The 21,039-nt window shown below is 51.1% G+C and overlaps 1 protein-coding gene across 4 annotated transcripts; it reads left to right on the top strand.

Moving 5' to 3' along the window:
* Nucleotides 1–530: 530 nt before the first annotated feature.
* Tyro3 (TYRO3 protein tyrosine kinase) lies at nt 531–19,752 on the top strand. 4 transcript variants are annotated; one of them, XM_047541829.1, is made up of 19 exons: nt 531–640; nt 3,782–3,965; nt 4,238–4,338; nt 5,110–5,280; nt 6,724–6,810; nt 7,506–7,621; nt 10,059–10,236; nt 10,883–11,028; nt 11,524–11,668; nt 12,046–12,175; nt 12,259–12,359; nt 12,635–12,730; nt 13,050–13,130; nt 13,681–13,773; nt 14,201–14,412; nt 14,752–14,861; nt 15,045–15,204; nt 15,427–15,563; nt 17,958–19,751. In XM_047541829.1, exons 2-19 carry the CDS (start codon nt 3,862–3,864, stop codon nt 18,346–18,348), a joined length of 2,559 nt encoding a protein of 852 aa, XP_047397785.1. In that variant the 5' UTR covers nt 531–640; nt 3,782–3,861; the 3' UTR covers nt 18,349–19,751. The 4 variants fall into 4 exon arrangements, with proteins under 4 accessions (XP_047397785.1, XP_047397786.1, XP_047397783.1 ...); XM_047541830.1 differs by lacking the exons at nt 531–640; nt 17,958–19,751 and adding exons at nt 1,620–2,037; nt 15,958–17,128; XM_047541827.1 differs by lacking the exon at nt 531–640 and adding an exon at nt 1,622–2,037 and having other exon boundaries at nt 17,958–19,752.
* Nucleotides 19,753–21,039: the final 1,287 nt, after the last annotated feature.

The following is a 21,039-nucleotide window of genomic DNA, read 5'->3' as shown; positions in this document are numbered from 1 at the left end:
CAGGAAATGAAGGGGTAGGGGATGAAAGGAGAAAAGGAAGGAGTAGGCTGTTTGAACTCTGGGTTCAATGTCCTCCAGGAGGAGTCTTTGTAATGTCAGCTTGAATCAAGAAAGGGAGTCTCCCCCTTAGAGAAAACTTGAAGTCCCCTCCAGAGAAAAGAGTTGAGAGAAGATCTTGAGAGGGACAAGTGTCCAAAAGCAGAGCAGCAGCAGCCTGAGGCCATTCTGGCTTCAACTCCAGAGTATGGTCTGCCCAACCAAACTCGAAAGCAATGGATTCTGGAATGGAACGATTCTTATTCTTTAGGAAAGGACCCACAGTGCCCAAGAAAATTGACAGAGTTCAGCTGAAGGGAGACTAAGCCCCTAACTTCCAACTCTTCACGGTGCTTCCTTAGTCTCTCCATGTGCTGCCGCCTGGGGGCGCGCCAGCTGGGTTCCAGGCTGCTGCCAATTCTACTATTGTTGTTATCATTAGGATAATTAATAAACAAGCACTGATGGGGCCAAGTGGAAGAAGAAGCAGGCCCCTGCTGCTCAGAAGGAGCGGATCCAGGGAAAAGATCCAGTGAAGCTGCAGTAGGGCGCTGAGTGACTAGTCCTTTCTCCCTAACCAGAAACTCTAAGAAGGACCTTTGGGGTGAGTTCCAGGGGACAGGTAGAGGCATGGACAAGGGGAGGAGAATACTTGTCAGGCCTGGTATGGAACCTGTTCTGCATCTGCTTGACAGGACACCCCGCCCCCACCGCCTGTGATTACTGGTTATGGGGCAGGCTCTGAGGCAATTATTCACTCGTTTAACATGCATATATATATGGAGTGTCTACTCTGTGCATGGTGGCCACTACTAACAATAACTAATGTTTCACTGGATAATGTGAGGACAGAGCCAATTTAGCACCATGTCCTGGATGTGAAAGAGGTAGCAAGTTGGAAGAATGATAATCCCCAAAATACTTGGGCTATTGAGCTTTGGCCTGTGTAGGGTAGCAGTGGGGATATATATCAGAAATCTGGAATTCATCAAACAGATCTTGAAGAACTCAGGACCCCCATGGCAAATTGGAAAACACCCTGGGAAACTGGATTGGAGAAACTGGTCATTTTCGTGTAGGGTTATACTTGGAGATAAAGGGTGGGAATAGAACACAGAATATTAGGAATTTGGGTGAAGGTCTCAATGAGAGGTACAGGGATGCTAGCAGATCCGGGGAGGTGGTGCGGCTGTTGGTTGAGAGTGTCTAGTATGTGCTTATGCCCTGAGAGGGCAATGCTGGTTTCTGGATCAGAGTTCCGGCCAAAATTGGGTGTGGTAGGGGCTTCCGACGAGATTTTGAGGGAAGGATCGGTAGTGTTAAGTTGAAGAGGCTACGAAAGTATTAAGGGAAAGGAGGGGCGTGGCCCGGGTGCCTATTCAGGAACCGAGTCAGAACCTCGGGTTGGGCATTGGGGTAACTGGGGCAGGGGGCGCAGTCCGGGGCTGGGAGGTCTGGGGAGTGGGCGGGCCAGAGGTCCAGTGACAGTGCCGGAGTTAGCGCCCCGCGCGAGCCCCCGGGGCTCCGCGGGGGGGCGGTACGAGCCCGGGCTGCCGGCGGGCCGGGAGGAGGCGGTGGCTGGGAGAAGAACATGAATCAGCGGCAGCGGCGGCGGCGGCGACGGCGGCGGCTGTGGAAGGAGCGCGGTGGCCCGGGAGCGGCCCCCGGGACCCCGCGCTGCTGACGGCTGCGGCGACTCGCGGCCGACGCGGGTCTCAGAGACACCGGCCCAGCGCCGCCCCCCCGGGCGGGCCCCAGCTCCTCCCGCGGCCCTCCTCCTCCTCCTCCTCCTCCTCCTCCTCCTCCTTCTCCTCTCCTCCTCTTTCCTTTCCCTCCTCTCCACGCTCGCGGGCCCGGCCCGGCATGGTGCGGCGTCGCCGCCGATGGCGCTGAGGCGGAGCATGGGGCGGCCGGAGCTCCAGCCGCTGCCGCCGCCGCCGCCGCCGCTGCTGCTGCTGGTGGGTCTGGCCTCTCTGCTGCTCCCGGAGTCGGCGGCCGCAGGTAGGGTCTGACTCGGGATGTGGCAGAAAGCGGGGGACTGCGGAGGGGCGCGGCTGGGGGTCGGAGCCCAGGGACAGTAGCCGAGTGAGACCCGGGCCTCCAGAGCAGTAGGCTTGGGTTGGGGGACCGGGGGCCAAGGTTTGGAGTGCAGCCGTGGGTTGGCTGCCAGATCTCCGGTCGGGGTCCCCGCCCCCAACTTTCTAGTGCCCAGATCTCTTCTGGCGGGGTGAAGGGAGTGGGGTGCGGGGTGTGTGGTCAGCGGGGATGTTTGGAATTGGCTTTTCCCGCCTACATGTTCCTAGTTGTTTGCTTCCCTTCCCCAGTTTTGGGGACTTCGTTCTGCCCATCGCACACAGGAAGGTCCCACTCTGAAACCACAGGGTCTGGGGGCTGAGCACCCAAGGGGAACCCACCTATCATTTAGATACAAGGGCTGTGAGGGTGCCGAGTCACAAAATACATCTGGTTATACTCTAGTTCCTGTGCTCTCAGTGCTTCCTGAAACGCAATGTTGGAGAGCTTGGCTGGGGCAAGGTTTCTGGTCTTTGTGGGGGTTAGCCTTGTGTTCCCACTTAGCCACTCAGGCATTTACTGGTGGTGGGAGGGCTCCATGCAACACCTGTTCCCCAAGTTCTCAGTGCACACCTCTGGGACTGCTGGGAGTATGTGGGGTGTGAGGCTATCCTTCCTTGTCCTGTGACTGATGCTAGATGAAGGAAGTATAGTAGAGACACAGGCCAGGGCAGCAGCCACTGGGCTGGCACCTTCTCTTGAGAAACATTTCCTGCCTTATCAGTCTCTCAGAGGAGGGAAGGGATGGGAAAGGAAGGAGAAGAAGGTGACAAGTATTTATAAACTGATGCTCAAAGAGCCCAGGAATTTGCCTGGAGTCACACAGCAAAGGGGAGGAAGAAGCAGGATGGGACTTCAGCTCTACAGATACTTCACCTGCCTATCTACTTAAAATATGCCAGAGGCTGGGAGAGGTGTGTGTGTGTGTGTGTGTGTGTGTGTGTGTGTGTGTGTGTTTGTGGGCATGCACAGAAGTTAAGTTTCCAGTAGGTGGGTCCTGTTGATGTGACAGTGGCTTAGGGGCCTCCTGCTTAGGGCCCCATCCCCCCCTTCTACCTCCCACCTTCCTATCTCCACCCCTGCTCACATGCAGGTATTAATAGAGCAGGCGCCTGCCAGGAAGGCTGCCATGTGTTTGATCTGACGTGGTTTTTCGGCCATATGTTCTCCACTTCAGGGAAGCACCCCCTCCTTCCCTTCCTCAGCCTCCCTTCATTTGGCAGGGTTGGGTACAGGGGGCTGCTGGCAGCAGTTCAGGATTGGGCTGACACCTTGGGTGGAGAACTGGCATCTGACAGCCTGTTGCACTGGTTGGGCGAAGCAGTCATTCCCAGGGTATTACCTGCCCCAGGAGTTGACAGCTCCCCACTGTTTCAGCCCAGCTTGCTTTCTTTTTGGTGTTTGGACACGAGGGAGCTGTGAGGAAGAGGTCTTTACTTAGAGTTCGGGGAAACTTGGCAGTGACAGAAAAGGTCCCTGGAGAGCTTTCTTACCCCTTCCCCCAACACTGGTCCAGGTTTCCTGCTCTCCCACCCTGTCCTGCTGTCTTTTCCTTGGAATTGGCTGAGAATGAGCCCTCTAATGCAGAAGCTACATTCTGGAAGAGAATGGGAGATATTTCCAGAGACAGGGCAACCTCAAATAGGCTGACGTTCTCCTTCCCACCCCTCAGGCCTGAAGCTCGGAGGAGCCCCAGTGAAGCTGACAGTGTCTCAGGGGCAGCCAGTGAAACTCAATTGCAGCGTGGAGGGGATGGAGGAGCCTGAGATACAGTGGGTGAAGGACGGGGCTGTGGTCCAAAGTTTGGACCAGATGTACATCTCTGTCAGCGAGCAGCACTGGATTGGCTTCCTCAGGTGCAGGATTGTGGGGGAAGGTGTGGGATGCCATCCTGGGTGCAACCTGTGCTCTTTTCTTAATGCTTGGGAGTTGGGGACTGTGCTGAGGCCCAGAGGCCCGTGGCTTTTATTTATTTTTTCAAGCATCATAATATTGGTCTCTGGTTTTTAAATTCGACAACTTGTGGAATCTTCTTCCAGAAGTGGGGCAGGCTAAATCCGTGAAGTCCACCCAGCAGAACTGCCCCTCTTGACCTCAGAGAAGCAAGCCTGTTGTCCTGTTTCCACAGCCTGAAGTCAGTTGAGCGCTCTGATGCAGGCCGGTACTGGTGCCAGGTAGAGGATGGGGAAGAAATTGAGATCTCACAGCCGGTGTGGCTCACAGTAGAAGGTGAGGAGGCAGAGCCACAGGGATGTGTTGTCCTGTAGCAGGTGTTGTCTACTGAACCTCTGCAGAGAAAATGCAGTGGAAGCTGGGCTGCCCCACAGCCCCATGGGGCCCAGTGGCACCGGCTCTGAGTGCACCCCAGACATCAAAAGACCCTACCTTCTGGAGTCTGGATATCTAAGAATCAAAGGGGCAACTGGGATCCACAACCTATGGAGTGCAATCTGATGTATCTGAGCAACAATTCTCAAGCACCCATCTGAGGCTGGACCCTGCACTGCAGAGTGGCCCTACCAGCCGAGAGAGGGCTGGGGGAGGGGAGGGAGGTTCCACAGCTGCAAGAGCTCAGAGCCTTTCAGCCCTGGAAAACAAAGTGACTAAGAAAGTAACAAAGGGCCCTGAACAGGAGCTGGGGCCTGCCAGCAGAACTCTGCTATAAAGCTCCCACCCACTCCCTCCCTCCCTATGTGCCCCTCCCCCAGCCTTCTCTCTTCCTCTGAGAAGAGCTGTCAGAGCAGGTCTTGAGGGAGTGTGGGGGCCGGCAGCAGAATCTGCCTCACCCAAGGGGGCTGCAGGAAAGAGATTCCTATGGAAGCTGATATAAAGAAGCACCTCTGCCCCGCAAGCTTGATGCTGGTTCTGCAATTGACGCACTCATAAGGGGCCTGTGGGGACTTCTGCATAGAGGATTTCGGATGGATGTGAACTTGTGATTTGGCCAGTTGAAAGCTACAAGGTAGAAAGGCTCACTCCGCACTCCCCTTCTCTCCCTAGGTGTGCCATTTTTCACTGTAGAGCCAAAAGATCTGGCAGTGCCACCCAATGCCCCTTTCCAACTGTCTTGTGAGGCCGTGGGTCCCCCTGAACCTGTTACCATTATCTGGTGGAGAGGAGGCACGAAGATTGGGGGTCCTGCTCCCTCTCCCTCCGTTTTAAATGTGACAGGTGAGCAGCCTCAGGAGGGGCTTCAAGAAGGGAATGAGATGAGTTCTTGCATTTAGTGAGCCTGGCAAGTTCTGTCTCAATCACAGAGTTTGCTGTTGTGAGTATCCAGAGCAAACCCCAGTGCCTGGGTGCGTGAGCTGCACCATTGCTAAGCTCATTAGACAGGTGTGCCAGGCTGGCTAGGTGGGCTGATTAGTGGCAGTCCTGCTGTGTGTACTCAAGGAAGGTGCTGGGGCCTCCTTGCCTGGCTCACAGCAGTTTAGGACATGCACAGCTGGCTCTGGGAGATGAATTTTGTGAGACCAGGGGCACCCATCCCCCCCACCCTCCCAAGGGAAGGAGCCAGAAATCAGCCCACGCAGAGCTAGGGAGGAGTATCTGGCAGACACTGAGAAGACAAGACTCTCAGGCTGCAGAGGGAAATGGGGAGAGAGTTAAGGGGGAGACAGAGGCCACCATAAAGATACAGGGGCCTCCTCCCTAATGGCTCTTTCTAGACATTAGATATAGATAAATATCTACATCTTTCCATACCTCTGCACAGACCCAAAGCAGCCACACCTGCACACCAGCCTGGGTTCCTTAGTCTGAAGGCACATTTGTCACATGCTTGTGAGGCTCACTGATCTGTGAAACTATAAGTTTATTGTTTCCAATTAAGGCTTGAACCAATTAAAAAGAGTCTGAGCTTAGTTTCATGGGTTAGAAGGTGGAAGGAAAGGGACTCTGATCTGTCTAGTCCCTAGCGGTTTGATTCTGGAGAGGAGGTGGACTACAGGACCTGTTGGAAGGAGGACAGACCTGTTCAGAGAGGGGGTTTGGTTCCTTCCCTCCAGATGTGCGTGGTTAGGACCCTCAGGCAGCCAACCTGATAATTAGCACTCCCTAAACTCCTACTACACATACCACACTGCGCTGGGCACCACAGGGGACTGAGGAAATACAAAGGAAATAGAAGCTACCTTTCCAGCCCCAAAGAATTGAGTTCCACATGCATAAGGAACTAAGAACTATTGCAAGGCAAAGAATCTGCAAATACAACAATGACAGGGCACAGAGCAAACAAAAGGGCTCTGCTAGACACATAAAGGAATGGCCAGAAAAGGGACAAGGGATGTAGCTCTGTGCTGTCTGTGGGAGATGGGATTGAGGTGGGAGGGGCACTATAACATTTCTTAAGTGCTTATCTGTGTGCTATGTACTTCACCATAAACTACCTGATTCTCACAGTTTTCGCATTTGAGAGATAAGAAAACAGCCCCATCCAAGCTCAATGGAATCCTTGTTGCATTCCACCACACCCCACTCTAGCCCCTTCCTTTGTCTGGAGGGACTTCTAGGATGTTCAGGCCAGATTCTGAGTCCCTCTTCCTCAGTCCCACACTGAGTGGGAATTGCTGCTGGGAGAGGGGCGGGGGACTAACTGACGTTTTCCGGTCCCAGGTGTGACCCAGAGAACAGAGTTTTCCTGTGAAGCTCACAACAGAAAAGGCCTGGCCTCTTCACGCCCAGCTATTGTTCACCTCCAAGGTAGGAGTACTGGAGGCAGAGGCACGTAGGTGAGACCAGGGGCATTCCAGCTTTCCTCAGTCCTGTTGGAGATCCCTGAATGAGGGTAATCGGCAAAACTCCATTCCTAGTGGGAGCACCTGAGACCCTGCTGTGGCTGAGATAAGAATAGAATCCAAGCGTCACAGCAGATTTCCCATCACGAAGCAGAGCCTTGCGAGGGAGGGAGAGAAGGAGCCAGCAAGAGATGGTCAAGGCTCATGCCCAACCTTGTTTCTGCCGCTCCTGTGGAGGGAATGGGGGTGGGAGAGCAGCATAGCAGATTATAGAGACCCAAAGGGCTGGTGTGCAGAAGAAGGGAGGAGCAGAGGGAGGTAGGAAGCTAGAGTGTGGAGGAGCTTGTCTGTGGCTGCAGAAGCAGCTGCCTATTTCTTTATAGTTCCCAAGGCCCCAGGTACTACCTCCACATAAGGTCAGGACCCCTTATTTCAGAGAGAGAGGTAACCTCTATCTACAGCCTAAGCATTTTCCCAATATGAGCAGCTATCCCCTACTGGTTGCTTGGTTTGTGTACCACTGTGTCCCAGGAATGCTCAGTAGCAGTCTTTAGGTTGGGGGTGTCCCAGGCCCTAGGGGGAACTCAAGGCTTGATTCTCATGCTTCCTCCTCCCTTCTCTCATTCTTACTGGACACTGACTCTAAGTCCCCATCCACAGCATTGCCTGCAGCCCCCTTTAATATCACAGTGACGAAACTCTCCAGCAGCAATGCTAGCGTGGCCTGGATGCCAGGTGCTGATGGCCGAGCTGTGCTCCAATCCTGCACAGTCCAGGTAAGCTGAGGTGGGCCCAACAGACTTTCCTGAACTCACTGACCATGCCCATTCTGGCTGCATGGCACTTTGTGACAATGATATCACATTTACTAGGCCTGCTCATAGGTCTTGGTCTGCAGTACTATTCATATAAATAACCCAAGCCTCTCTGTCTTAGCCCTGGCAACTAAAAGACTGTGGATTGGCTCAAGCCTGTGCGTTCTTCAGACTGGAAAGCAGATTTCCAGAGCAGATTTGGGGTACCTGGAAGAATTGTGTGTGTGTGTAGCTGGGAATTGAACCCAGGGCCTTGTCCTTGCTAGGCAAGTGTTCTAACACTGAATTGGAACAGTTTTTCTTCTGGGGTGAGAACCTTTGATTTATCTGATAGTCTGCACTTTCATGCCTCTACCCCGCTGACAAGGAGAAGAACATGAGGACTAGAAGGGGTCTTAAGCCCTGGAGGGTAGAAAAGGTGGGTAAGATTTTACCACACCCAAGAGGCAGTGCCAGCTTACTTATTTTCATTTGTTTATTCTAAAAGGATTTACTGAGAACCTTTTGAAACTGTTCTAAGCAGTTCCCTGGGCTAGACACGTCCCTGTTCTGGGTTCCACCTTTACAGGACCCCACTTTGACTCTCCTTTGGCCCTTGCCCTGGGGAAAGAGAATGCAGGGCCAAGGAGACAAAGATTCGTCTCCCCAGATTGTCCTTTCTGACACACCATACTGTACATATTCAGTATCTACTGCCCTGACTGCCCTGGGTCTGACTCCAGGGCCTGTGTAGGCCTCTTCCTGGTTCATCCTCCCAAGGTAGAGCATTCTGTGATATGTACACCTCTAAACCCTAGGGGCAGCTATTTGTGAGGGGATGGGAGTAGAGTCTGGGTGTGCAGACAATATTATCCACACCTGCGCATGCGAGTCTCTTTATGGTACAGAACCTTGCCTGGGGGCCAACTCTTCCAGTGCCCCCTCACCCTGATTTGGGATGCCAAGGATCTGGAGAATTATAAATGTAAACTTGACCTTCCAGGTGTTTTTGAAGTCTTATTTCTCAAGGTATGAAGACAGAAATTATTGCTGGGTGCAGTGGGGCATGCCTGTAATCCCAGTGACTCAGGAGGCTGAGGCAGTATTACAAGTTTGAGGTCAGCCTCAGCAACTTAAGCCGTAAGCAACTTTTGAGTGAAAGCACCCAGAAACCACTCTGGATGCAGGAACTCACGCAAGAGATTTTATTAAGCGGAGAGGCAGAGTGTCTCCCTGCAGGGTGAGGGTGAGGGAGAAAGAGAGAGAACCAGCAGGAAAGAGAGAGAAAATGGCGGGGGAAGCTATTAAGCAGTGGAATTTCGCGGGCTAATAACAACGGACCAATGGTTGGTGAGGAGGTTTTCGGGCTAACAATCTGGGTTGTAAGGTGATGTGGGGGAGGCAGAATAATGGCCGCAGCAAAATAGCAAATCTGATGCCAAAAGTGATACTGTCTCAAAATAAAAAATAAAAAGGGCTGGGGATGTGGCTTGGTAGAAAAGTGCCCCTGGGTTCAATCCCAGTACCAAAAAAAGTAAAAGAAGAAATTATTTAATAGTTCGTTAGATAGGGCTGGGGGTGTGGTTTGGTGGTAGAACATTTGCATAATATGCAAAGCCCTGGGTTCAATCCTAGCACTGCAAAAAAAAAAAAAACTTTGTTATCTGATTTATAATATTTTTTCCTTTGGTACTAGGGGATTGAACTCAGGATGTTTAACGACTAAACCACATCTCTAGCCCCACCCCTTTTTTTTTCCCCTCCAAGACGGGATCTCACTAATTTGCTTAGGGCCTTGCTAAGTTGCCGAGGCTGGCCTTGAAATTGTGATTCTTCTACCTTAGCCTCCCAAGCCACTGGGATTACAGACGTGTACCACCATGTCCAGCTTGATTTATAATATTTAAATATCTAGTTATACAGTATATGGATCTAGCCCTGGGCCCCCAAAATGTTAAGGTGAGGGACTGATTCAAGGTACCCTCAGGCTCCCAGTTTCTCTCCCCTTAAGAATCTCAGAGATTTGGGATGGCATGTAACAATGAGTGGCAAGTGCTTTGGAACACTTAAGGACCAAGTAAAAGAAGGACAAGAGAGTTTTTGTTTTTGTTTTTTTTTGAATAACCAAGAAAGGTTTTCACCAAGAAAGTGATATTTGCACTGAATCTTAAACAATGAGTAGGGCTTTGCTAGGAAGAGCAGGTCACTCCAAGCAAAAGGAAGAGTATCTGCAACACTATGGAGCTGCAGAGCCTTCTGCAATACAGGGTAGAGGCAGGTGGGAGGGGACAGATTTTTCGTACTTGCTGTTAGATTTAAAGATTCCAGTTCCCCTACCATACCTCGCCCATCTTCCATCTCATCTCATTGGCCTTAGGAACTTTCTTCCCCCACTTACTAGTTTTCTGTTTTTCTGTAGGTGACACAGGCCCCAGGAGACTGGGAGGTCCTGGCTGTAGTGGTCCCAGTACCACCCTTTACCTGCCTGCTCCGGGATCTGGAGCCTGCCACCAACTACAGCCTCAGGGTGCGCTGTACCAATGCCTTGGGGCCCTCTCCCTATGCTGACTGGGTGCCCTTTCAGACAAAGGGTCTAGGTAAGGGACTTATAAAAGGAGGTTGGCTCAAGTTCTGAATAGAGTTGATTTGGAGGGGCTACCTGAAATGTACATTCAGGCCTCATTTCCTGAGAGCTCCTGCTGTGCATCACTATATACAGCTTTGCATCTAGTTTTTTGTGGGTGGAACAGAGAAGCAAACTGGAAAAGGTCAGTCAGATAATGGAGTGATGAAGAGTGCTCATGGCCAAGAAAAACCCCCTAAAGAGATCTAAGTGAGGTCCAAAGGATAAGGAAGAAACCATGTAAATATCTGGGGAGAAGTCACTGCAGGGAGAGGGCAAAGCAAGTGCAAAGACAGGAGAGCAGAACTGGTTTGAAGTTCTCTGGCAGTTGCAAGGAGGCTGAGCTGGCTGAGAGGCCAGTGGTGGTGGGTCAGGTTGTGGGGTGGTGAGGCAGTAACCCTGGTGATGAAGAGGAGTACTGCTGGCCTGAGGTGCTGCCTGTCCTGCCAGTGACTCACGCTTCTTCCAACAGTGGGTGAGAGCAGTCAGCCAGGAGGCAAGCCCTTCCCCAAACTACTGCTCTCAGCTGTTCAGTTCTTGGTGACTGGTTCCAAAAGTCTGCACGGGATAGTGATGGTGGGAAGGGTAGGGATTTAGCAATATTCTCTCTTTGGGTACAGCCCCATCCAGTGCTCCCCAGAATCTCCATGCCATCCGTACAGACTCAGGCCTCATCCTGGAGTGGGAAGAAGTGATCCCTGAGGGCCCTTTGGAAGGTCCCCTGGGACCCTATAAACTGTTTTGGATTCAGGACAATGGAACCCAGGTAAGAGGCAGACCTTTCTACTTTTGGCTGCTCTCTCCAGACCCTGAAGCCTTCAGGAGCTTCAGAATGGCTGTCTGAAGCAGGCCTGGGCCTTCCACCACCCCAGGGAATGCCTTTCTCCTTCTCCCTACACCCTTGGCAAACTCCTCTCTTTACTGGATTATGTCTCCTTTTGGGATTGCATCCTCTGGCCACTTTGTATGTGAAGCAGGAAGCACATTCCTGCATCAACTGGGGGAGGGTGCAGATAAGGCTTTATCCCTAGCCCAATTACCTCCCATCCCCCACCTGTGCTGAGTCTTGTTTGTGTTCTAGAGAGGCCTGAGCTCTGCGGCCTGGAGCAGGAATGTGATGACTCCCAGAAGGCTGTGTTCTAGCCCCTGTACTCACAGTGCCCCTAGGCTCCCCTGTTCCTAGTTAGTCCTTTTTCTGTCCTATTGCCCCAGCTGGAGGCCTTCTTAGGCTCAGTGTGGGCGGGTCTTTTCCTGACTACAGGATGAGCTGACCGTGGAGGGGACCAGGGCCAATCTGACAGGCTGGGATCCCCAGAAGGACCTGATTGTGCGTGTGTGCGTCTCCAATGCAGTAGGCTGTGGGCCCTGGAGTCAGCCATTGGTGGTCTCTTCTCATGACCATGAAGGTGAGCAGGGAGGAGCAGGAGATCAGGGATTTCAAGGACAACCTAGACTGGTGGGAGGAGGCTGGTTGCTCCTGTTCTCCCAGTAGGTCCCAAAACTCAGAGTCAGTTAGTTTAGACAAGGATTGGTATTTATATCTCATTTTCCTCCTCTTGCCCCAGAACTGGCATAGAAATCATTGGTCACACTATAGGTGACAAAAGACAGGGCCTGTCAAAGTCCAGGTAGGAATTCTTGGATCTTCCTTTGGAGCCTCTTTTACCTGAGCCCTACTGACTTAAGGAAGCCTCTTGACTGGGCCAGGTGACTGTCCTGGGAAAGTTCTAAAGGGACTCATTGGTGTTAGCCTAGTTGATGCCACTACAACTCCCTCCCACAGGCCAGCAGGGGCCTCCTCACAGCCGCACATCCTGGGTGCCTGTGGTTCTGGGTGTGCTGACAGCCCTGGTAACAGCTGCTGCTCTGGCCCTCATCCTGCTTCGAAAGAGGCGGAAGGAGACACGGTTCGGGTAAGGGAGTGGGAATGTAGAGGGAGAGGCAAGTGGTGACAAAAAGCATTGGACCTGATCCCAAGTCCTGGGTTTCCCTTTAGGCAAGCCTTTGACAGTGTCATGGCCCGAGGGGAGCCAGCTGTTCATTTTCGGGCAGCCCGGTCCTTCAATCGAGAAAGGCCTGAGCGCATTGAGGCCACACGTGAGTGGTGGAGGATCATAGGAGGGAAAAACGGGCTGTCTTGTGCCCCTATCCACATTCTTTTACCAACTCACTAGTTTGCCCAGGAGGTCTGAATGTATTGTCCCAACTACAGAACAGTGAAAAAGACATACAGACTTAACTTCCTGGAGCTCTCCACCTGCACTGTGGGAGAGCTTAGTTCCTCCTGCTGGGGACAGGGGCTGGGGTGAAGGAGCAAGCTGAGTTTGGACTGGGAATCAGAACTCTACCCCTTTCTTACCTCCTCCCCACAGTGGACAGCCTGGGCATCAGTGATGAACTGAAGGACAAACTGGAAGATGTGCTCATCCCAGAGCAGCAGTTCACTTTGGGTCGGATGTTGGGCAAAGGTGTGTGGTCTGTGCAGGGTTGGCAGGAGTTTGCCTTCTCTGATGGGTTTTGGTTACTCCTGTTACTCTGAGGAGCAAAGTGGTTTGGGTTAGCTCCTATAAACCAAACATTCTCACTGACTTCTGAGTTAGGACTGTTGGGGGAATGGTTGCTGGGAATAGGGAAGGCTGAGGAGCCACTCCTGGCATGCTCTGCTTTGGGGAGAGGCAAGGGAGCCTTCTCCAGTTGCTCCAGAGTCTGATGATTTTATGTCCCTATGGAGGATCACCTGGGGAGCAGGCGCCAAGGAGACTCCCCCTCATTTGACTTGGTTCCTAGGAGAGTTTGGTTCAGTGCGGGAGGCCCAGCTGAAGCAGGAAGATGGTTCCTTTGTGAAAGTGGCTGTAAAGATGCTAAAAGGTGAGTGGAGAATCATAGTTGTTAGAGAGGGCCTCATGAGGGAGGGTAATAGAGGTGCCTGGTCCTCCAACAGGCCCTGCTTTGGCCTAAGATTTTCCAAGATGAGCTAGTCAGCACTAAACAGATGCTATGACTAATTCACAAGCATAAACCCACACAAAGACTCATGCCTGGACTGGGGAGATAGCTCAGCTGGTAGAGTGCTTGCCTCGTAAGCACAAGGCCCTGAGTTCGATCCCTAGTACCGCCAAAAAAAAAAAAAAACCTCATGCCCCAGCATTGCTCTCTGCTGTCAGGAGTGACTGTTCACTCTTGGGTGGTTACAGCTGTGGTTGGTTGAACTACTGGGCTGTTCAAACCAAAGGGAAGACATTCACAAGTGGAAAAATTGTTGAATAGCTCCACTTCACAGGAATTCTTCTGCTCTTGATCAGGTTGTTTCCTGGGCCCCCTGTGAAGCTCAGGACATCTGAAGGATAAGACCTAGGAGGCTTGAGTTGGAGCTGGGGGCACCTTTGTTTCATCTCCATCCGCCATTCATTTCTTCCAGCCGATATCATTGCCTCAAGTGACATTGAAGAATTCCTCAGGGAAGCAGCTTGCATGAAGGAGTTTGATCATCCACATGTGGCCAAGCTTGTTGGTAAGCCGATTTTGTGGGGGAGCAGATATAGAATAGGGCTAAAAATATGCTCCACCGACAGGAGAGGGCACCCTATAGGAGAGAAGTTTGGCTTTACCTGGTAAGCCAGTGACAAAATAGCGAAGAGGGTCCTGGCTAAAATCTGACCTCAGTCCAGTAAGGAACATAGTTTGCAGATCCTGTACCAACAGTCTGCATATGAAGACTATTCCTGGGGTGGAGAAGGAGAGGGCAAGGAAGATTTTCCAGGGATCTGGGAAGCGTATCCAGGGCCATTCCTGGGCAGTCCCCAGGCCAGAGTGGAACCCTGGGGAAAGAGGTAGCAGAGACAGGTTTAGAGGTGGGACCTAGCAGGTGGGGACTAATGTAGACACCTGAGGCTGCTTGACCTTTAATGTGCCCAACTCCTGACTCTCCCTTGTTCTAGGGGTGAGCCTCCGGAGCAGGGCTAAAGGCCGGCTCCCTATCCCCATGGTCATCCTTCCTTTCATGAAGCATGGGGACCTGCACGCCTTCCTGCTTGCTTCCCGGATTGGAGAGAACCCTTTTGTGAGTGCCTGGGGTGGGAGTGGCCAGGAGGAAACTGGTAGGAGAACAAAGCCAGGAATAGGACAAAGACCCTGGAAGAGCAGGGGCTTGGTAGGTAGCACTGCTAGAGCTGTTAGGGTGAGGGAGGGTCAGAGTTTGAATCCATTTAAGGTAGCTTCTTTTTCCCTTACAAAGCCCTGCTGAGAATTTTAGACTGGACAAGGGCCTTTCTGGGAGAAGAGACTTGTGGAGCCCCAGGGCAGTAGTCTTGACTTTCAGGCTTTCTCACACTTGCCAAAATTTCCTTGCCTTGGGAAGATCCTCCATCCCCTTTCCTTCCTTTCAGTGATTCTGAGGACAATCTTTAGGCTTTCTGGCCAGGGAATCCCATTCGTTCTGCCCCACCTGGGTAGGCAGGTCCAGCCTGAGCTTGCCCTGTCTGCCTACCAGAACCTGCCCCTCCAGACCCTGATCCGGTTCATGGTGGACATTGCCTGTGGCATGGAGTACCTGAGCTCCCGGAACTTCATCCACCGAGACCTGGCTGCTCGAAATTGCATGTAGGAATTCTGAAGGGCTCAGGGGTGGGAGATAGCAGCTAGTGCCAGGAGGAGCCAGCTGACTGCTCCTGCCTGGGACAGTACCTGCTATGCATGGGGATAGCCTGGAAGCAAAGATATCCTGGCTTTAGTAAGACTGTAAATACTAGAAAAGGCTGACCCTGCCTTCAACATTCCTCACAGGCTGGCAGAGGACATGACAGTGTGTGTGGCTGACTTTGGACTCTCTCGAAAAATCTATAGTGGGGACTACTATCGTCAGGGCTGTGCCTCCAAATTGCCTGTCAAGTGGCTGGCCCTGGAGAGCTTGGCTGACAACCTGTATACTGTACACAGTGATGTGGTGAGCAGGGTGGCACAATGAGGCTTGGTGGTAATGCAAGTGGTGTGGACTGCCATTTGGGTACACTATACAACCCTCAAGGGCCTGGCCAGGTCTGCTGTCTGGGCTTTAGCTGACTAGTTATGAGACCCCTGACCCCCAAGATGTGCTTGCCTCAGCTATGGTTCTGCCTGATTCAGGAAGCCCAGTGACACCTCCTTCCTAAACTTAATTCTGTCCCAGTGGGCCTTTGGAGTGACCATGTGGGAGATCATGACTCGTGGGCAGACACCATATGCTGGCATCGAAAACGCTGAGATTTACAACTACCTCATCGGCGGGAACCGCCTAAAACAGCCTCCTGATTGTCTGGAGGACGTGTGAGTACCCTGGGAAGGGAATGAAGAAGAAAAAAGGAAAAGGAAAGCAACATCTGAGAGTTTGGTTAATGGCTGCCACACAGCTGCTGGCCCAATGGGGAGCTCAGAACTTCAACTGGACTTTTTTGTTGTTGTGTTTAGCAGAAATGCCCTTGTAGTTAGTTAGAGGGAATGCTGACCTCTACCCCATACTTGCTATTCATCCACCACCTCTCTGATCTCTTTTCCCCCTCTCCATTCCATATTCCTCACTCTAGCCTTTTTTTTTTTTTTTTTTTTTTTGGTGGTGCTAGGGATTGAACCCAGGGCCTTGTGCATACAAGGCAAGCACTCTACCAATTGAGCTATATCCCTAGCCCCCTCCAGCCTTTTTTCATTACTCTGTTTTCTCCAGTTTCTAGGGAAAACCAGGAATCTCAAGGAAAGAGGCACAGAGTTCAGCAGTGGAGCAGTTTTCCCTGTCACCGTCTCCCGATGCCTGCCCCCCTTCCTCCTTCTTGGGACCCCAGCTAGTCTAAGCGAACCTCCTGGGCTGAGGTCCCCTCCTGGCAAATAAAGCTGCACAGATCATGGGAAAAACTGGACTGCTCCCTCATTCTCTCCTGGCAAGGAGAGAGTGGGAAATTGGGTTCCTTTCCTGGTCTTGGTTTCCTCTTGAGGAAGTGGAAGGGACCTGAGATCTTGCGAAGAAGGAAGCTGTCTCCTTTCCTTGCTTCAAGCCCTAGTTCCTTGAGAGCAGGGTGGAGTGGTGGTACTGCCTACTGTAGTGTTATTCAACCTTAGCTGGTCACTTTAGGTGTTCTTTCAGGTAATCTTTCTGAAGCCCTATGAGGAAGAGACTATTATTATCCCCATTTTGTAGATGAGGAAGTAGGATTAAAGAGGTTAAGTAACAGCCAATGTCACACAGCTATTAAATGAATGAGTTGGTGTTTGAACCTAGATCCCTGTGGTTTTAGAATATGTGCTCTCAACCATGAAATAACTGTGATTGGTTTGTTCTAGTCTTACTTCCCAATCCCATCCAAGCCAGGGTGTCCCTGGGACCCCAAAGGAGGACCTTTTGCTAGCACCATAGGAAGGAGTCCACAGTGATCCAGGGAAAAATGTGCCCCTTTTGTTGCTGTGGGATTGGACCCACAGAGGGATAGGCAGAAGAAGGCTAAGCCTAAAGAGTGGGCAGTGGATTTGAAGTACCTAATGCCTAGGCTCTATGTGCCATGCCTGTACCTGAGGGGCAAATCTGAGGGCAGGAACATAGTAGAGCTCAGGGCATGGTAGGGACTGGAAGCTCAGGTCTCCCTGAAGCTGCAGCTTGCTTCCTCCCAGGCTGGAACTGGTATTGTCAATGGTGGGTGGACAGATACTGGCCTCCCACCAGGCAGCCTGGTGGCCAAGTGCCAGTTGGCTCCTAGCACAGCCTTGAGAATGTGTCCTGGTTTGGCCATGTACCCTTGGCCTTGGACCATTCCCACGGCCTGCTTGGGGTCTGGCATGATTCTTCTCATCATTGGGATCCCCTCTCAGGAGGGCTGGTGCAGTAAGTGCTTAGAGCTTTCCTCCTGAAATAGGCAAGAGAGTCAGACATCAGCCTCTTCCCATTAGTTTTTGTGAAGGTTTTTTTTTTTTTGTTGTTGTTGTTGTTTTCCCCCTTGCTTGAGTCATTGCTTAGGCTTCAAGGAATCTGTAAGGCTTCTGAAATAGTATGCAAAAAGTACTCCTGCTTGGGGAAAGGATTTGGAAGCTTTTCTCAGATTCTCAATGGTATCTATAGACAATGAGGATTTCAGAATACCTGAGGGAGTACTACTACCTCATGAGGACTTGGATGCTCAAATGCACCCCATAAAAATAACCCTGATGCTGGGCATGGTGGCACATGCCTTTAAGGCCAGCTACTCTCAAGTCCAGCCTGGACAACTTTCTGAGACCCTGTCTGAAAATAAAATAAAAGGGCTGAGGATGTAGCTCAGTGGTAGAGCACTTGCTTTAGCATGCAGGAGGCCCTAGGTTCCACCCCCAGCACCACAAAAAAATAAAATAAAGAGCAACCCTCTCTCTGCAAGACAAAAACATTCTTAGTACTGCCTCCCAAGGCAGTTTAGGAGGAACTTTGGAGCCACCCATCTGCTTCAGGAATCTGTTACTTTCTCTCTGTGTGACCTTGTTAAGGTTCTTAACCTCTCTGTGCTTCAGTCTCCACATCTGTAGACTAGGGATTGCTTTATTTCATAGATGTTGTGAGAAGTGAATAACTTAGTAGGTGTAAAATATTTAGAAGAGGGCCTGATACATAGTAAGCCTTGTATACTACTGTGTTAAAAATATATATATAACCTCTGCTTTTTTCGAAGGAAGGGCCACTATCTCCCCTTACCTTTCTCTCCACCCCAGGTATGATCTCATGTACCAGTGCTGGAGTGCCGACCCAAAGCAGCGCCCAAGTTTCACATGTCTGCGAATGGAACTGGAAAACATCCTAGGCCACCTGTCTGTCCTGTCTGCCAGCCAGGACCCCTTGTATATCAACATTGAGAGAGCTGAGCAGCCTACTGAGGAAGGCAACCTGGAGCTGCCCTGTGGGGATCAGCCCAGCAGCAGGGCTGGGGATATCAGTGGCATGGGGGCAGTGGGTGGCACCCCCAGTGACTATCGGTACATTCTCAGCCCTGGAGGACTGGCTGAGTTGCCTGTACAGGCAGACCAGCAGCCAGAAAGCCCCCTCAATGATGCCCAGAGGCTGCTGCTACTGCAGCAAGGGCAACTGCCCCACAGTAGCTGTTAGCCCACAGGCAGAGGGCATCTGAGGCCATCTGGCTGGCTCTGCTAGCCACTGTGCTGGCTGATGAAACCCCATCTGACCCCAGCCCCAGGCAGCAAGGTATGGAGGCTCCTGTGGTAGCCCTCCCAAGCTGTGCTGGCACCTGTTTGACCAAATTGCCCAATCCCAGTTCTTCCTGCAACCACTCCATGGCCAGCCTGGCATTAGTTCAGGCGTTGGCTTGGAGGAGGTGGGCCAGACCTGGTTGCCTGAACCCAGGCAGCTGGCGGGTGTGTGTGTGGGGTGTTTCCATGGTTACCATGGGTGTGGATGGCAGTGTGGAGGGGGGCAGGATAGATCCAGCCCTGTGGGTGCCTACCCTCCCAGCTGAGCTGCCCCTGCTGCTTTAGTGCATGCATTGAGCTGCCTCCAGCCCAGGGGCTCAGCAATGCCCACCGTGCTTGGGGTTTAAATGCCAGTTTGCCCTTCCAAGTCACAGAGAGATGCCCTTGTACTATTATTCCCTTTTAGGTAAGAGTTGGTAAGGGGTTGGTACAGTTGGGTCCCAAGCCCTGTGGCAAGAGATGGTGGGACACTCTCAGGTCTGAATCCTTACTGATTCTCCACTCTGCCTGTGCTGGGAAAGGTGGTAGGGAGGGTGCTTCCCTGAAGTCAGCCTACCCTTCCACTGCATGCTACCAGGGGCCCATCTTCTGAAGGCAGTGTGCTGATCTGGCTAGAGGCACTGAGGGCTGGTACAGGAATCCAGGGACAGTGAGGTGGGAAGAGTTCAGGAGCCCTTCTCCAAGCTCTCCCACAGTCTGAGCATGCTACCAAATCCCCAGATAGTCCAAGACTACTAACAAAGGCAGCTGTATCTGAGCCCAGCTCTTCCCCACAGCAACCCCTTAGTCCCACCCTCCCCCGACCTCCCTCCTCAACATGACATCCTCTTCTGTCCCAAGTCCTCAGAGAGAAAATAGGCCCTACGGCTGGTGTGGATGAGGGGGGAGTTCCTGGAGCTTGGACCCCAGTCCTGACTGGGGGAGCCCCCTGGAATGCATGGGGCGAGCCCTTCCCTTTAGGGACATTTCCAAACTGTTAGTTGCTGTTTAAAAGCAGAAATAAAATTGAAGACTAAAGAAGTAAGGCTTTGTCTTTTAAATGTTTACTTTTTTTCCATGTCACAAAAATGAGGCATCTCTGCATTGAGAAAAATCTGGAAAGACACATGCCAGAATGTTAACAGCTGTTATCTTTGTATGTAATTAAGGAAACTTTTTTCCTTCATGTTTTTCAAGTTTTCTGCATTGAGCACAAAATGCTTTTGTAATTAGAGAAGACTCCAATGAATTTCACCATAGGATGATACATTGTAGACAATTAAGAAAATGCAGAAAATCATAAAAAAATGCCAATTACCTGTAATCCCACCAACTGGTGAAAACCACCATTGATCTTTTGAAAATGCAAGTATTTTGATAAGTTCTTTATCTTGAAATAAAGAGGCTGTCCTTGCTGTCTCCTGCCTCTCTCTATCAGACTTTTTCTTCTGTCCTTGGGTGTAGAAACTTTCACCTTTTCACCCTGCTCCAAGACAGGGGAAACTTCCCTGGAAGTTTCTTCAGGAGGAAGAGTGAACCTCCTGAGAATTAGAAATAAGGGTAGGGGAGACTGGGACTGTAGCTCAGCTGCAGAGTGCTTGCCTAGCCCGTGTTGAGGCCCTGGATTTGGTCCTTGGCATCCCACAAATGAGATAAAGGCATGCTGTCCATCTACAACTACAAAAAGATTTTAAAAAAAGAATAAGGGCAGAAGGTTTGCTTCCAAGTATTTCCATGAGTGCCAGAGGGCACTCATGGCAGTGTATGGCAGGAGGCCTGGAAATCATGCCTCTGGTGACGGGCATATGGATAGCACTGCTGGCTGAGGGCAATGGAATGGGGTGGGTCTGAAAGCAATATCCTGAAAAACCTGTTGCTGGTTCTCCTGATTCTGGTTCTCACGTAGATCATGAGACCCGAGTTAACTTTCAGGCAAATAGCTTTCAGAGTTTTTCCTGCAGCGATTAGTTTCAATTGCAGGTGGTGATTATCTGAGAGAGCTTTGGGAATTATCAAGACCTTTCCGCTAAAGCCATTGCCTGCCATTAATGGGATACCTATTATATGTAAGGTATGGTACCTAAAGTTTCACATCTATTGTCTTATTTAATACAGCTTTCTTAGAAGTGGAAATGTAATTATCATCCTCCAAGAGATAGGACAGAGATGTGGAATATACAACTTGTCCAAGATTACACAACTAAGGAGTATTAAATTTAGTGTGAAATCCACAAAACCAGAGAAGAGAACCTGTGTAATACCTCTTTCCTACCACTCAAAAAAGCACCTATAATCTCTATCATGATTATTCATCTTTTGGGTAAATGCAGGTCAATAGTATGTACCCTTTTAAATGCACAGGAGGCCAAGGAGGTGGTGTATGCCTGTAATCTCAAATTTGAGATCATCTTAGGCAACTAAGCCAGATCCTTCCTCAAAAAAGGGCTAGGGGTATGGATCAGTGACAGAGCACCTCTGGGTTCAATCCCTAGTATCAAGAAAACCAAAAGACAAAAAAAAAAAAAAAAGCAGAGGAATTCTGATATAGATATGTGAGTCGAAGTCTAAAAATTTAGATAAGCGTCACCTATCAGTAATTAAATTAATGCTA

This window comes from Sciurus carolinensis, chromosome 2 (assembly GCF_902686445.1).
Source record: "Sciurus carolinensis chromosome 2, mSciCar1.2, whole genome shotgun sequence".
Classification (NCBI taxonomy): Eukaryota; Metazoa; Chordata; class Mammalia; order Rodentia; family Sciuridae; genus Sciurus; species Sciurus carolinensis.
Note: the sequence above shows the minus strand (reverse complement) of the source record. Positions and strands in the feature narration are given on the sequence as shown.

Excerpts from the sequence above, each read along its gene's own strand:
- Tyro3 (XM_047541827.1), top strand. The coding sequence starts at position 1,920 with ATGGCGCTGAGGCGGAGCATGGGGCGGCCGGAGCTCCAGCCGCTGCCG. Across the intron at positions 6,811-7,505 it reads AGCTATTGTTCACCTCCAAG|CATTGCCTGCAGCCCCCTTT; the intron begins GTAGGAGTACTG and ends CCCCATCCACAG. Across the intron at positions 12,360-12,634 it reads TGAGCGCATTGAGGCCACAC|TGGACAGCCTGGGCATCAGT; the intron begins GTGAGTGGTGGA and ends TCCTCCCCACAG.